Genomic DNA, 15651 nt, shown 5'->3' with positions numbered 1-15651 from the left:
ACGGCTACCAGCCTGTTAATGCAGGATGAAGGCTGTCTTTTAGTGCTGTAGTTGACGCGAGTGCCAAACGCACAGCCTATTAAGCACAATGATGTGTAATTAGATTGCCTGTAGTCATTTAACGTAGCCATACTATTGTCAAGCCTATGCAACTGCGCCATACTAATGTAAGTTATAAACCTTGATAGCATTGTGAGCAGAATTAAAATAACAGTGTAAGCAGTTGTTCTTCACATCTGTGCTTCACATCGACCCCCCAGTACCTGGACTGTTCAGATGGACTCCACCAGCAGCTCCTAATGGTTGGATCCGCATCTCACAATCCCTGCAGCCTTCAATATCATGGTGTTGCCATTTGAAATCAGTTTGAAACTAGTCTATAGGCTTCCAAATGTAAACTCACATCTGGACACTTGATTGTTAGACTGTGCAGACTATCACTAATGTTTTACTGTTGATTTTTAATGGAACCCTGGAAACCACATATTTGATAGTGAAAGGATTAAATGTCGCACAATTAACCTTGAATTAAAAAGAGACATGCACAATTTAATGTTACATTTTTTAAAGTTTGATGTTATGGATGATTATCTAAAAGTTACAATTTTGTTTTGGCTGGTTTTCCTGTTATCAGTTGTATGAATAACACACTTATCAGTTTAGATCAGCAGCTCTGAAGATACCCTACGTTAAAAAGAAACTTAATGAAGGCCATTATACAGTTAATAGGCTAATTTAGCCTCATATCAACGCACTAAGTTTTCTGTCACTCAGGAATGAAGTTGTTTATTCAGTGTAAAACAACTTAAGTGGGACGGCTCAAAGACACATATTTCATATTCACAATCTAATTAGTTTAAATGAAGGATAAACACGTAGCCTCACCTACTGAGCATTATGTTCTTATCCTTTTAATATAATAGTGTGTCCCCATCTTTTAACAAGAGCGTCATGCAGCGCCTCTGAGCTGTTTTAAATTCAGTGCTAAAAAAAAAAAAAAAACCACGGCTGGTGGTGTCAAGGTGAGGGGAGATGTGTTTTTCATCCCGGAGCCTCTCTGTCAGTCACCGCCTCACAGCCAATAGCAAGTTCGCCTCGGTCGGACCGACTCGCCGCTTGCTCCTCCAGTCCCTCCTCGTGCTGTCCTCGCCGTGCACGCGCGTGGTACCCACGGTCGTGAGGAGGAGGAGGATGTTGCGCGTGAAGGGGAAATGGCTGCCGAAAACAAGCCGGAAGGTAAGAGAAATATAATGGGATTAATTTACTAGTATGACCGCTGTGTGATTTTAGAACAGTTGTAACTCTGTGCGGAGATGACAAACGGGTGGAGGACAAGTGGAGAAATTTTCGGTAGAAAACGGCTCCGCTATTTTCCTCCGAAAAGGCAGCTAAAACGTGGAGACATCACCTAGCCAGCTAATATTAGCTTGCATTCTAGCCAGCTACTATTCCCATCGTAGCCCACATTTAAAGCACGCCACGGGGACACATAGTCAGCGTGGTAAAAGTAACGCGTTTACCGTTTATTCTGCTCAGGATTCTTGTCAAATGACGAGAAATTCAAGTTGTTAACAACAAGGCTAAGTTAATGACAACATGTCATTGGCATCGACTAACTTCTTCCCTTATTACCCAGCTTTAAAAGCGTCTTGGTTGGTGTTAGTTTATCTGTCAACACGGCTCGCTTCTTCAACCCTTATATGCAGGTTGTTTTGAAGCCATTGTAAATAATAATTGGAGACATTTTAAAATGTATTAGTGTAGTTTTTTGTTTTTATTCCCTGCGTCTTGTCTTGGTCGTTCAGTGCCTCCTTGAAGCGCGATAATTTCCTTTGGCATTCAGTGAATAGTGTTTGCGAGTCAGAAGTCAGTATTTTTATTTATTTTTTTAAATGAGCGGATATTATTTTTGTCCAAATGCCAATTGTGGACTACTACTTGGCCTATATTTGGTTTTGAGACACGGACATGAAAACGTTGTAATGCCCGCTCCGCTCGTAATGCCCTATCGCACTTGAAATGAAATGCCATCACACCAGAGGAAACAGGGAGGAGGATGGAGAGTAGGATTTCCAGCAGCCTGCTCATTACACTACTTTACACATAGAACAGAATTATTACTTTTTTCCCTCAGCCTATTTCATACGGCTCACTAACTTAACATTAAATGCACTCGACTTACTTATTTCCTGTTTAGTGGGATATTTTACTGCGAAACATATGCATATGCATCTGTTCTCATTCAGAGAGGCCCATGGAATTTTTAGGTGAGTAATTAAGCAACGCACATTTGAAAATATAGATAAGATGTATTACATCAAGGCTAAAAGGGACTAGTTTTTCTACAAATATGTCAGTTTATGAGTATTTGAACCAGACTGGATTGATTTATGTATTTACAAGAACTGATATTCTCAGATGATAAAAAACATAAAGCAACTTAAAAATGTTATTTACTGAATCTAAAGGAAAATGCTTGAGCTTGTTAACCTTTTGTGCATGTTTAATTCAAATTTCCTGTTTATGTTTATGATATTTATTTGTTATGGTCTCAGTTATGTCGTACTTCAAACTGTTTACCTTATAGTTTCTTGATGAGCAGAATTGAGTAGTATGATAGGTCATTAATACAGTATGTTTCTTGCTTTTATTCCTAAACTTGTGGTGTTTTATATATGTATTGATTTATATTGATCATGTAGCGAACGAGTCATCCTAGACTTTGAAAGTGTCTGCATAATTTGAGAGCGAGGAAAAAAAGATTCCTGCAGCTGTCTCCGAGCTGTTCAAAACAGCAGGCGTCGAAATTGAACATAACTCTGTCAGAGTTTGGTGTCAGTAACCTAAAAAGTGATTTTTTTAAAATGTAGAATGACTTAAATGTTTCAAATGAGAGTCAACAAATTGCCTCTAACCATATAAGGGGAAATGATGAAAGACTGGGAACTTAGTTGTTTGGATGTCAGTGTGCCAACCACTAAACAGAGTCCCACCAGGGGGTGCTATTGAGCTACAAAAGCCCACTTACCTCTACGAGGGATCTGTCTGTGGCTATGACAAAAAATAAAGACATCTGGTTTTATGATAGTAATGACTTCACTGTGGTGTATAGTCCTAACATATTCATCTACATAGCTGGACTTAACAAATAGGCTCCAGTTGTTAATCTCGATGCCTCTCCAACACAGGCAGCTCTCACTGAAAACCCTGACTTGAAAGTCCCATTGCTGAGCAGGTTAAGTTATTTTCAGTGTTCCTGTGAGGCCGGTCAGTGGAAAAAGGAGGAGGAGGAGCGAGGGGAGTATAGAGAGAGAGAGAGAGTGCTTCATACCTTCACATAAATGTGATGTCGCCTCATACCAACCTGGCCCTTAAAGCTTTTACATAGAGCTGTCATGCTGAATCTTTACTCGTGCATCCAGTTATTCTTAGTTCATTAATGTAGAACATGCTTTTTAAAATACATCACTATTACAGCTTTTTTTTTTACATGACATGTCCCTGGATGTCTGGTAGCCAGTGAGAGAGCTAAACAGTGTTTCCGTAACCTTTTGTCCTTGTGGCGTGCAGGCAGTGCTGATCTCTCTTAGTTGTTTGGCAGGTCTTATGATGGCCCATAACAACTGAGGGTTACATCTTGCGTTAAACCCAAGGGGCCATGACCCAGTCTCACTCAGTAATGTAATGTTTACATCCTGGGGTATTTCTCTCCAGCCTAACAGATTGTCAGGGCCCTTGGGGGCATTTTTTTTTTCTCTTCACACTCTTGAAAAGCACTGTGGGTCCGTTACTTTAAGTACAAGGTCTGGAGGGCACTGAAAAGACTTGATATCTTACACTGAGACTGCTCTGGAGGAAACTAAAGCCAATGGTTTTATGAATCTACCAGAGTATAGTCATAAAAATATATATTTTTAAACAAATTTGAGAAACGAAACACAGTTTTATAAAGATAAGCTACAGTACTAACACTTGTGTGGTGTTGGGATTCATCATAACAAGTAAACACTGAGTTAAAGTTAAACATTGATGCTTTTAACCTCTAAAGTTGAATCTTGATACAGCCAGTTTGTTTTGGAAATCTAGCATAACAGTGTTACATTATTTAAAATGAGATAAATGCAAGGCCAGTGATGGGAAAGTTTACTGACACATAAAACTCTCACAGGTTTGTTATTAAATAAAGTATCTAATCTAAGGGTAATGCAGTTGGAACTTTTATTAGAAATAATCGGAAAAAACGTTGCTTTTTAAAATAGAGAATTAGGCCTGTAGCCTCAGCTGTGCTGGAAGTAATATTTCTCTTTTATTTCCAAGCTGGTGCAGTTAAAAAAGTTTCATGATGTTATCATTTCACTCAAAGTTCAGGGCGAAGCAGCAGCGAAACATCAAGTAAGCACGCAGTCAGCCATTAACTTACAAAAGTGCTTGTGCAGCAATGGTATAAATATTTCTCCGCTGTTTTGTAAATAAGGATGAATTTAACCTCATCGTGATATCGGACGACTCGCTCTCCCAGTTTTGCGTTGAATCAGGCGCAACATTTTTTTTTCTTCCTCCAGCCTTTTAATTGAATCAGTGAGATGAGGATGGATGGGGACGCAGGTCCGGTCTGTGGTTGCTGAGACGTATCACTCGTAATGCTGCCTGTAATAGACTTTTACTGACTGCTTTGCACGGCCTCCACTGATTGATTGTATTGATTCATCCGGTTTACTACTGATACAATAGGTGTTATTGACCCGTATCAAACCAGGCCAGATCTACACTAACCCTTCGTACCGGGCGCTTTTCTTACAAAGTTACAAAACATGGAGAACTTCACTGTTTTACATGACCATAGACAAATTCACTGTGATTTATAATCAATATTATTATTAATTATTAACATACAGCTCTTGGATGTTTGAAATGCATTGTAATATACTGTCTAGCTTCTGTTGATGTTGCTTGCATGGGGACTTTGCTCAGTTATCACAGGCTTGGAGAATGCTTCTTTTCCTCGATTTTCTCTACTTTTCTCTTTGCCTCCTGAAGGACTGAAGAAAGTTCGTAATCCGGATCGAATGTACAGATCAGCAGTGTGTTATGCTGGCCATGGTCCACCTAAGAGTATCAGTGATGACACAGAGACGAACAGTAAGAGTCAGTTATTAATACTGCATTGCTGCTCCAAGAGGCCACTAGCTGGCCAATCTATTATTCATTCATTGATTCATTTATTTACTTCTTGATTTCATCCGTCCCCATGCCACCCCCCCCCCCCCCCCCCCCCCCTCCTTCCCCTCCAACACAACACCTCCTCCGGCTGCTCTGTTGATTGAAGTGTCTGCTTTACGGGATCACACTGTCAATAGCTGAAGTGTTGTCGTTAACTAAGAGTGATTGTTTCAGGTTGAGGCCAGGGGATCAGGACCTGAGCAGACCCTCAGAGAGAAAGCTTACACTCTGAGCTATCAATTATGGTCCTGTACTTGCCTATTTTTCTGCTTTTCTTAAACCTGTATTTGATGGGCAATACATCTACCCCAAGTTAACAGTGTGACTTAAAAGATCTTTACATTTAAATTGTGTATGACAAACATATTTATGCATTGCTTTATCCTATCGTATTTGTTTCCTTCAAAGTGGATTAGTGTTTGCCTCGGCCTCTCATTACACGTGTGATCTATGAGAACTGTAGACTAGGGGCAGAGAACAAAGACAACTAAACATCTCAGCTGAGGTTTTTATGACTAAAAATAAATAAAAAACAGCTTCTGTGGGAATTACTTCAGTGCACTTACAAGTCTGTGTACAAGTGATATTTTCTGTCACAACAAAAAATAATATATCGGCCAAAGTCTAGGTTTTATTTGTGGGTGATTTCACTTCATTCCTCTTTAGAAATGTCTCTGAATTTGAGCCTTTTGTCTTTACCCATTGGAGAAGACGTCCTCTGTGAAGCAGATTGTTTCTGAGCAGAAAGGAGCCCCATCATTGTTAATAAATACACCAGTCTCTTCGCTGCTGGAAGACTAGATCTAGACTAAAGATGGGTAATTAAGTGTGCTTATGTATTATGAGAGTCTGAAATCACCCTCAACCTCTTGTTAGACTCCTTACTGGATATCTGTCACTGGGAGAGCTCTTCTGCACCGAATCCTTTTGGTATTTCAAAAAAAAAAAAGAATGTTTTGAGAGATTTATTGGCAGGAGACTGTTTGTGCAGATCTATGAAACAGGGATGCAGACTGTAACAGGGACATTGTTGATAGACTTTTGCGTTACCCCCTCATGTGTGACAGCTGTGACTGACAATACGTTTTGCCGCTCTTGCTATTTCCCCTCATGTTATTGCGTGGTATTACAGTACCCGGTACCCATGTCAGACACCCTGTTTAATGCGTTTAGCCTGGGGGGGGTTCTCTGCCTCACCAGGACACTCTGTAGCAAGAATACAGCAGCTCAAACAGGCAGGTAAACCATTGATCTGAGTAATTGTGGGAGTAGTTATGATACAGAAAGAAGGGCTTTGTTTGTGTACACGTGTAAGCAAAGAGGGAGAAAGTGGAAGAGAACAAGAGCAGGAAAGAGGGAGTGAGAGAGAGAGAGACCTCACCTCTGCTCTCCTTGAGATGGGATTTTTATGGATGGGTGAGCTTGGTGAGGGCTGAAAACACATAAAGAGTCATTTTCAGTTTGTTGCCGGCAGTTAACCGTGTGTGCATGTTTGTTGAACTTCCAGTAATAGGCCTAGGCTCTTTTTTTTTTCTTCAGCTGTTTGACTTTTTGACAGTCTTCCCCATATTATGCTTTATTACGCCGCACTGTTATATCCAAATTGAGCCGTAGTGCATCCAGGATTGAGGGGATGTAAACGATGTAATTATAAACAATGAATTCTAGCATATTGTGTGGTCATACTACAAATGCATAAGAATTGGTGTCCAGCATGATTTAGTGTAATTGAAATCTCTCTTGTTTAATAACTGGCAGGCCAAACACTCATCCTAGATGCTATAGCTAGTGTGATGCTCTCTTTGTTGTAGTTTTGTTGTAACATAGCAACGCTATAGTGAAGTTCAGAAAGCCTTTTTCTTTTTGCGTGGGTGTTTAGTAATTTCACTGTATGTAAGAGTGTTATCGAACAGGCTATAGGGCACATGATAAAGATAATTGGTTTCCCAGCCCTACACTAACACATGGCTATTTTAAGTCTACATACTTTGCTCTCCATCAAGAGCCATCAGGCTGTGGGGAGACCTGCCCCTGGACTATCGGCCAATCACTTTGATTACTGCCAGGGAAATTCGACACTGCCTAAATTGTCCTGTGTTGTAGTAAAGCTCAGCTCAGAATCTCCCACAAGTATCAGGCTATAGACTTCAGTCTAATCAAGTGCTCTCTTCACTAGTGGCCAAGTACCGCCAGTCTTCCTTGTAGATAAGTTTCAAGCCTCTTGAAATGAGGGATTTTTGGACTCTATTATGTAAAATAGAAAATGTGACAAAAGCCTTCACAGTGCCAAAAGGGAAATGGTTTTTTGTGTGTTTTCCATATGTTTAAAACTACATTAAGTTAATTACAATGGCTAATCTTTTTTTGTACGATTAACTTTGTCGTAACATTTTAAATGAGCCTGAAAGTCATGACGTTTGGTGGCAAATGATTAGTGACACATTTTTGGGGCTCAGCTGAATCACAGGAAAGTGTCCTAATCTGCAGGCTGCGGGGGTAATATCCCATTACTGTAAATGCCATCGTAATAGTCTCCTGCAGGTTAACCCCCCCCCCCCCCTACCTTTACCTTTCCTTCTTCTTTCACGCCTCACAACCATATTGATTGCTTTTAATTGACAGCATGTCATCAGTTGAACACTGCACGTTGGCTGTCTGACTTCATCTCTGCTCCACATTCTTCTTCTTTTTTTTTTTGGTTCATCTGCCATCATCTTGTTACTGCTTTCACCATGTTAAACCTGTCACTGCGTCTTTGGTCTGAGCTTTAAGTGCACTCTGTCATGGACTGGTTTGACATCTTGCCTCCTATAGACCTGGTCATTATACTCCGTGCATGTCACATCCCATATGCTACATATGTGAATTGTTTAAACGTAGATACTTGTCACATTTCTTGCCATATCCATGCACGCTGTTGAAACTGTCTCTTCCAAATCCCCTGTGAGTGATGCAAGTACTGTACAATGAAGTAATAAGTGATGTTATTCTGTGTCTGTCTCTGTCTCACTGTGACTGCAAAAGTGTTATTCTGTCCATATGATACAGGGATTAAGTGATCAAAATATCTGTTGCTTCCTCGCTCAAAAGTAAGCTTTCGGAACAAACATCATTGTTAGTTGCAGGGGGTGTAACAGACGAGGGTGCATCACCAGGTGAAACAATGCAGCTTCTTGTGTCCTTAAAAGAACTCGATGTCGGCAAATAAACTGAGTTCCCTTCAGTTAAAATATAGTAACTATATTGGGAAATGTGCAAAACAGGCAATTACTTCATGTAGTTAAAGCGAGGACCATCCTTAGGGTAGGATTTTGCTGCACGACTCCCGCCTTATCATATGTTGAAAGGTTTGCTGTTTAATTTTTACAACATTTCTTTTATCTACATAGTTTTATTCACTAACACTGATAACTTGTTGCTTGGCTACAGTTTCTGTGCAGCAGATGAAGGATGTTTTTGTTTCTGGTATCTTGAAATTTCTCACCCCCAGTTGATGAAAAATATGTCTGAGCTGAGCTTATTTAGCTGACTGGACTAATTTTAGAGCTAAACTCTTAGGGGCATTTTTGGTCCAGCCCAGTGGATGGCTGTCATCCAACCTAATGATAACAGACATTGCCATAGGCCTAATTCAGTTTCACAGCACTTCTTGCTGGACAGAGATGAGAGCCAAATGTTTATCCACAGGACTGCTTGTTCTTCTGTGATTCACCATCCTCATGTTTCAGGTATAGCTACTAAAGAGCAGATACTGTTACACCCTTAAGCCATATTAACCACTGAACTGTTGTGGAAAATGTTTGCATTCAAACTGTTACTTTGGATATGCACCGCCAGCAGCGATTTGTTGAATGATCTATAGCCAAAACATTAGCTTGCAATTTCTCCACAATGTGGGCACAGATTAAAAAGAAAAACTGTCACTCCCAGAGCGCTCTGAGACAGAGACGGAAGAGAGAGGGTTTTGCGTTCAGGGCTCGGATATTGATTAAAGATTTGTTTTTGTCAGCCTTTCCAGTCTCATGACCCTCGCTCTTGTCTCTAGGGTGGGGCTGAAGCAAGCTAGCATGACAGATACCCTTAAATTTGGCCCAAGTGTTTGCTTAGCAGCCAGGATCAGTGATAATCCAAACATCAGCAGACAGAAATATATATCTTTATACCCATTTGACAGAAGGTGATGTGCATTATGAAGGGGAACAGGCCTGCACACAAATATCCAGTGATGGCGACATGAAAGCTGCAGACCTGTAGCCTCTGTGTTGAACGGAGCTCCTCTCCCAGTTTAGCTTTCCGTATGTGAGCTCGCTCATCAAGATCTAGAATGTAATTGGCTCCAGTGTGCCAGCCCAGCTCAGCACAACCTCTCATATAACAAGCTCTGGTATCAGCCAGTCTTGCACTTTAGAGTTTTACAACTAAATAGTAGTTTTCTTGGCTAATGTACAAACAGTCATTAAGCTTTGCTGTTTCGACTCCAAAATAAATATTAAATCTTACGGGGGGAGTCCAAGGGAAATGCAAAGAAGTGGAGTTAATTTCAGGCTTTGAGCAGCTCCTGGTTGAAGAAGATATATTTTACATTTTCAAAGCCAAATTTAAGTAGGTAATTTGTTGTTTAATCACTGATCAAATCAGGCAATTTGATTAGTGAGAGCTATTCCACATTCTGTAAACCTATTCGAAAGCTGGCATCCAAGCTCTTCTTCCCCTGTCTGTTGTTTTCTCAGCTGATGCTCAAAACCACAGTATATGTGGATTTTCATGCCACAGTGGACAGATCTTTAATTAGTAAGCAATACTTTGTTGGAACGCTCACAGTTCCTGCTTCACATCTGTGGAAATGCCCGGTGGAGGGAACAGTAGACATGCAGCAGCTGAAATACTATTAGTGTAGATAAATAGCAGCTGAAAGAACAAAAGCGTTTAGAGTTATGAGAGCGTAATGCGGAGGAAAAGAAACCTCAGCACTCAACAACAGTCGAGTTGTTGAGTTCATCTTTGTCTGCTTTGAGAGCGTAGTAAAAAACATTGTTTTTTTCTTGTTTAAAAACAAGGCCCCTCTCAAGTTAGACAAGGACTCCTAGATTAGAGAAGGCCAACTCTGAACATAAAAAAAAATAAGTGCCACATCTAAAAAAAACACATGGTTTATTTAACAGCACAGAACACAGTGCACTGTTTGAAACATGACAGTATTTGTGTGTTCTTCAAAGAAATACAGCCAGCCATGTCTGAGATAGATAAAGCTTGAACGCAGCGGAACAAACTAATGTGTATAATCTATTGTTAATGTGCTATAAGGTGTTAAAACGCCTCTACTGTATATGCTATATGAGTCAACAGCCTGGACAGCTTCCTGGTTTGCCATCTTTGCTATTTTCCTCTGCATAGTTTAGTGTTAATTTAGCAGTGAAAATTAACATCCACACCAGCCTGTCTTGAATAAATAATGATTATGTCACAGCAAAAATAAACCTCAAATAAATGCAGCACTAAGTGCTTTGTCCATTGACTGGCGATGCTGCAAACACCAGGGAAGCATCTCACAAGAGTCGGCCTAATTTGGATAATACAAAATAACATAGGTAGGCTTTAATGTTAAAATGCAAATAGGCCTGTTTTAATAAATATTGCATGGCTTTGATTAGTGGATAGCCTGTCAATATATTAAATACTTGATTGCAAATCATTAGCACTCAGTGCCAGTGTGAGATTCATGCTCCATAGTATTGCACAACTTTATCCCGATAATCATCAAATATGCTTAAAACTCTTAAAGTGACAATGAAACATACGGGAATCACTTAACCTTACATTTATTCAAGAAACAAATATGTTTATTTCATCACAGATAGGGTACATTTTTTTTTTTTAATAGCGAAAAACAAACAATCTTCAAATAGGTAATCATAAATGATAAGGTCCCCCTGTATAAATGAAGGACAAATACATACAAATAGAAAACTTGTGTGAGTTCTTTCTGATAATTCCTCTATTTTTTAAACCACGCTCTAATTTCCACCTTTTTAAAGTCACTCGTGAGGATATTCACGATTATCTCGATGGTTTAAATTCACCACGATCGACTTATTGTGAGTGTTTTTATCCCTATCTGCGATAAAGTCCTATATCGTCCCATCCCTAATCCGTAGACATCAACAGACACTTGGCATGTTCTTTATTGACGCTCTGCCAGGCCTGTGCTGCAGCCATATTCATTACTTGCTTGTTTGCCTTCAGTCTGGTCTTCAGGAAGTGAAACACATGCTTAGTTGGACTGGTTTGAGGTCAGGTGACTTGATTTGGCCAAACAATAAAAACTTGGTTGTCTTGGTTTTATGATTCATGATCATTGTCTTGTAAATGGGAGACTATGGATAGGATAGGAAATGCAGTCTACACTGAAAGTATTCTGAATGCACTGTAATGTGTATTACCGGTACATCGATTAATCTAATTTGCAAATTACTCTACATTTATAAATATATGTGTTACAGTCGGGGGGTTTCATTGTGAATGAATTTTGGCGGAGGGAGAGACGTGAGGCTGCGTAAAGTGAAAGGGACAGGTGTACGTCGGTGTTATGAACACAAGCGGAACCTAACTGTATATAGACCCGATGATTTGGCAAGATTATCAACACGGTCAGAAGCTGTAGCAGAGGATGTGGCACACAGATCAACGCTAAGGTATTTCAAAAACACCGATTGCCGCGGTTAGCGTCACAAATCGTAACTTTACTCTGATTCGTGGAGTCATACCTCAGTCAAATCTGAACACAGATACATGATTGATACAGATACAGTGATAGTTGGTACATCCACGTGCACGTTGCAAGCAGGAGCTGCTAATAGCTAATTATGCATACTTTTAAATGGGCCAATTTGCAAAAAAATGTAAACAAATATAGGCCCAAATGAAGCACTATAGTTCCTGTTACCCCAACTGTATGTATGTATGTACAAAGTAAATGATTCTTCTCTATGTCACACCTGTATAAATAACATCTAAATATACATTGGGCTCTTATGAGTGTCTTCATAGAAGAGTTTTGCCTTTTCACATTCAGTATGTTTACATGCACATTAGTAATCAAACCCCAGTTTCAGCGCTAACCTGATTTCAGAGGCGTCCATGTAAGGTTAAGGGATTAAGAGAAACCCAGTTAACTCCTTGTTAGTCCTGCAGGGTTTACATAGGCTAGGTTGCTCTGTTGCCTGGGGGGCGGGTTGTTAGCTGACAAGTACAAGACTGGCATTTCAAAGTGAAAATGCATGTTGTGTCACCTTTTCGTGTGCATAGCATACTGAACTAAGGTGTGTTTTGCATACTTCACTGATCCGTGGCAGAGAGAGTTGTACAGCCAACAAAAAGATGTGTGCACATGACCAGTGTAGTTATAAGATTGTGAATTAAAACCTAGTGAGACATTTTATTGCAATGTCAAGATCCTCTATGCTGTATATGTTCAGCCCATTTTAGCCTGCTGGCAGATTGAGCCGACATATTGTCCTACGGTAGATTTCTAGCTCGACTCTCTGCGAGAAAATCCTCAACATACTTGAGACATATTCCAATTCAGCTCTGTCTCACTGGAATCATATGGGGTGTGTGTGTGTGTGTGTGCCAGAGAGCAGCATTGGATCCTGAATAATCTGTGCAGAGAGACAGATTTGCCATATGTATCGGCTGCTACTGCTGTCTGCCGGTTGCAAAGAGCACATCTTCAGAGCACATTTCGTAGGATGGGAGATGGCCAAGACTTTGTACTGACCCATGCTGCATCTGAGTTAGTATCCAGTGAGATTTTATTTGTGAGTGTGCTTCACTATTGAAGGCTCTTGCTTTTACTTCTTGAGCCTTTTAGTGAAAGATAACAAATCTGTGGCACTGCATGAAGCTAGACTATAGCGTCTTACTTATTTTAAGTGGATGTCTGCATATAAAAACAATCTTCCTTTTTGTCTTTGGTACCTCTCTGATCATTCAGTCGCAGCGTGTTTTTCCCAGTTCTGACAGTGAAACCGCTCTGGTGGTACCTAGGAGCAGATGCTGTATGTGATTCTTAATTGAGCAAAGCAAATGATTACAGATACCTGTGCAGCGCATACATGCAGAATTATAGGTTCAGATGAAAATTGCAAGTACTACAGTTCTTCTCCTGCGTTCCTTTGGGAGCGATGATGTTCCACATTACGCATTACACTCAGAGGCTCCAAGCCAGCTACATCTCTGTGGACCTACTGTGTTCATTCCCATTGAATTTTCCATCTGGGAATTTCTGGGCAGTAGCGCTCGGTTCTTGCTGTAATGTACAGCAAGCTACATACACTCTTGTTATATCCTCATAATCAAGTGCACTACTGGATTATTTGTATGGGCTTCAAAGTAGTATTTTGCTTCGGTTTAACTTTTTTTTTTCTTCTTTTTTTTCACAGTCAACTACTGATATCAGCTACCCCAGGGGTCCATAGTCAGCATTCATATTCAGGCTTTTCTCTGTCTCTGCCTTTACTTCCCTAGTATCCCAACCCACAGTTCTATAAATATGAAAGAATGTTGTTTTCTAGCTGCAATGTTTTTTTTCAAGCGAAATTGCATTGCAAATAAATGCAGTGCACACTACAACTGAAAAATAGATTCATTTGCACATGCTCGAACATTACCTGGATTAGATAACTCTGCATCAAAGATTTGCAGTGTTACAGTTTGTAAATGCATTAAAATGTGCTCTATACAAAAGATTAGATGCTCACAGTCCGTGTAAATCGGGGACAGGGATTACCTAAACTTTAGTTGCAACTAGAGACGAGAAAAGCTCTTATAGATGGCTTGCTGGGCTTTAGATGATATGCATGGTGAAATATTTCCTCCATGATACAGTCTTATATAAGTCCATCCACCCTTTTTGAAATGAAACATACACCTTTTCCACAAACAGACAGCAGATATTTCTTTATTTTTGTCTAGTACTGTAGCATTGTGCATCCACATTTTAAAAAGGTTCCTCATTTTTGTATTACAATTTATAGTTATTTATAAGATCATTGATTTAAAAAATACACATTATTTTATATATATGTGTATATATAAAAAAATAATAATATATAAAATAATATATAAATATATATATTAAAAAATAATAATATATATGTATATATATAATAATATATAATAATATATAATAATAATAATAATAATATATATATATAATACTATATATATAATAATATATATATATATAATAATATATATATATATATATATATACATAATATATTCATTATAAATTCATCATGTTTTTGTCCCCCCAAACCAATATCATTTCTTCACCTTTTAAGCCATCTGCATATTTGAGAAGAAAGCACTGGAATGAGATGCACATTTAAATGTATCCATGCATGAGGATGTCTTTAAAGCTTGCTGTTTTATAATGGTTGTGAAATGTGAATTATATATTGAACAACATATATTATGATGTAAGCATTGGGCCCAGTTAATTGTAATTATTTCCCTGAATAATGTACCACTTTCTGGCGTGCAGCACGCAGTATCCAATACTAAATCCCCATACACTTTAAAATCACTCAAGGGTGTTTATTGTGTCTAAATAATGAATAGACACAGCCTTTACAAGTTGACAGTGAAACATTTCTGGTGAACTCCCCCGGTGGAATGCATTTCACAGTAAAATAATTTAGCCAAGCACAAAATAAAATGCAATACTAGCATGCAATACTCTCTTCTTAAATGAATTGATTAATTTAAAACAGTTGGGGGATAGTTAGTGTTTTGCCGCAGAGACTGATACACTGATAAAGAGGCAGATGAGCTAGTCAATAAGGTTTTGAAGCCTGTACTAAATATTCTGTTTTGTCTCGCTCTTGTTCTAGATGAACATGGACATTTGAAAATATACCTGCCCAAGAAGCTGCTTGAATGTCTACCAAAATGCACCTCGCTGCCAAAGGAGAGACACCGGTGGAACACTAATGAGGTAAGGTCACTGCTCCTTATCACAGCACTTTCTGCTCAATCCATCCCTTTACAAAGCTACCTTTCCACAACACATGTTGTTCTTTCAGGCCTTTTTTCAAACAGATTTGTAAGACATGTAAACGCTCTTGAAAACATCACAACACCTTTTCCATTAGATGCTCCGAACCACAAAACATCATTATGGAAAAGAAAGAAAAACAATCTTCTCTTAGAGTGTTCCCTCTTCAGATTACAGCAAGTGGACGATCCAACGTGATTGTTTTTAACTGCTTTTTCGTAACTATACTTCTCATTATATTTTATACGTTTAAAATGCAATTTTTTACCTTTGCAATTATTTTAGCTGCATCACAGTTTTTTTTCCTTATCGCTACAAACTCACTGCCACTTGGCTTCACATGGATAGCCTGACCTTTTAATCGCGATACA

General features: G+C 39.2%; 1 protein-coding gene across 5 annotated transcripts in view; it reads left to right on the top strand.

The window, feature by feature from the left end:
• The first annotated feature begins 1189 nt into the window (after nucleotides 1-1189).
• camta1a (calmodulin binding transcription activator 1a) overlaps nucleotides 1190-15651 on the top strand; it is a 269614-nt gene continuing 255152 nt past the window's right edge. For all 5 annotated transcript variants that reach the window (XM_029436629.1, XM_029436628.1, XM_029436627.1 and 2 more), the window contains exons 1-3: nucleotides 1190-1236; nucleotides 5038-5139; nucleotides 15117-15220. In XM_029436629.1, the coding sequence (XP_029292489.1) occupies nucleotides 1212-1236; nucleotides 5038-5139; nucleotides 15117-15220 (231 nt within the window). In that variant the 5' untranslated portion in view covers nucleotides 1190-1211. The remainder of the gene's footprint in view (nucleotides 1237-5037; nucleotides 5140-15116; nucleotides 15221-15651) is intronic.

Source organism: Cottoperca gobio, chromosome 7 (assembly GCF_900634415.1).
Source record: "Cottoperca gobio chromosome 7, fCotGob3.1, whole genome shotgun sequence".
Classification (NCBI taxonomy): domain Eukaryota; kingdom Metazoa; phylum Chordata; class Actinopteri; order Perciformes; family Bovichtidae; genus Cottoperca; species Cottoperca gobio.
This window is presented reverse-complemented; position numbering and strand designations above follow the sequence as displayed.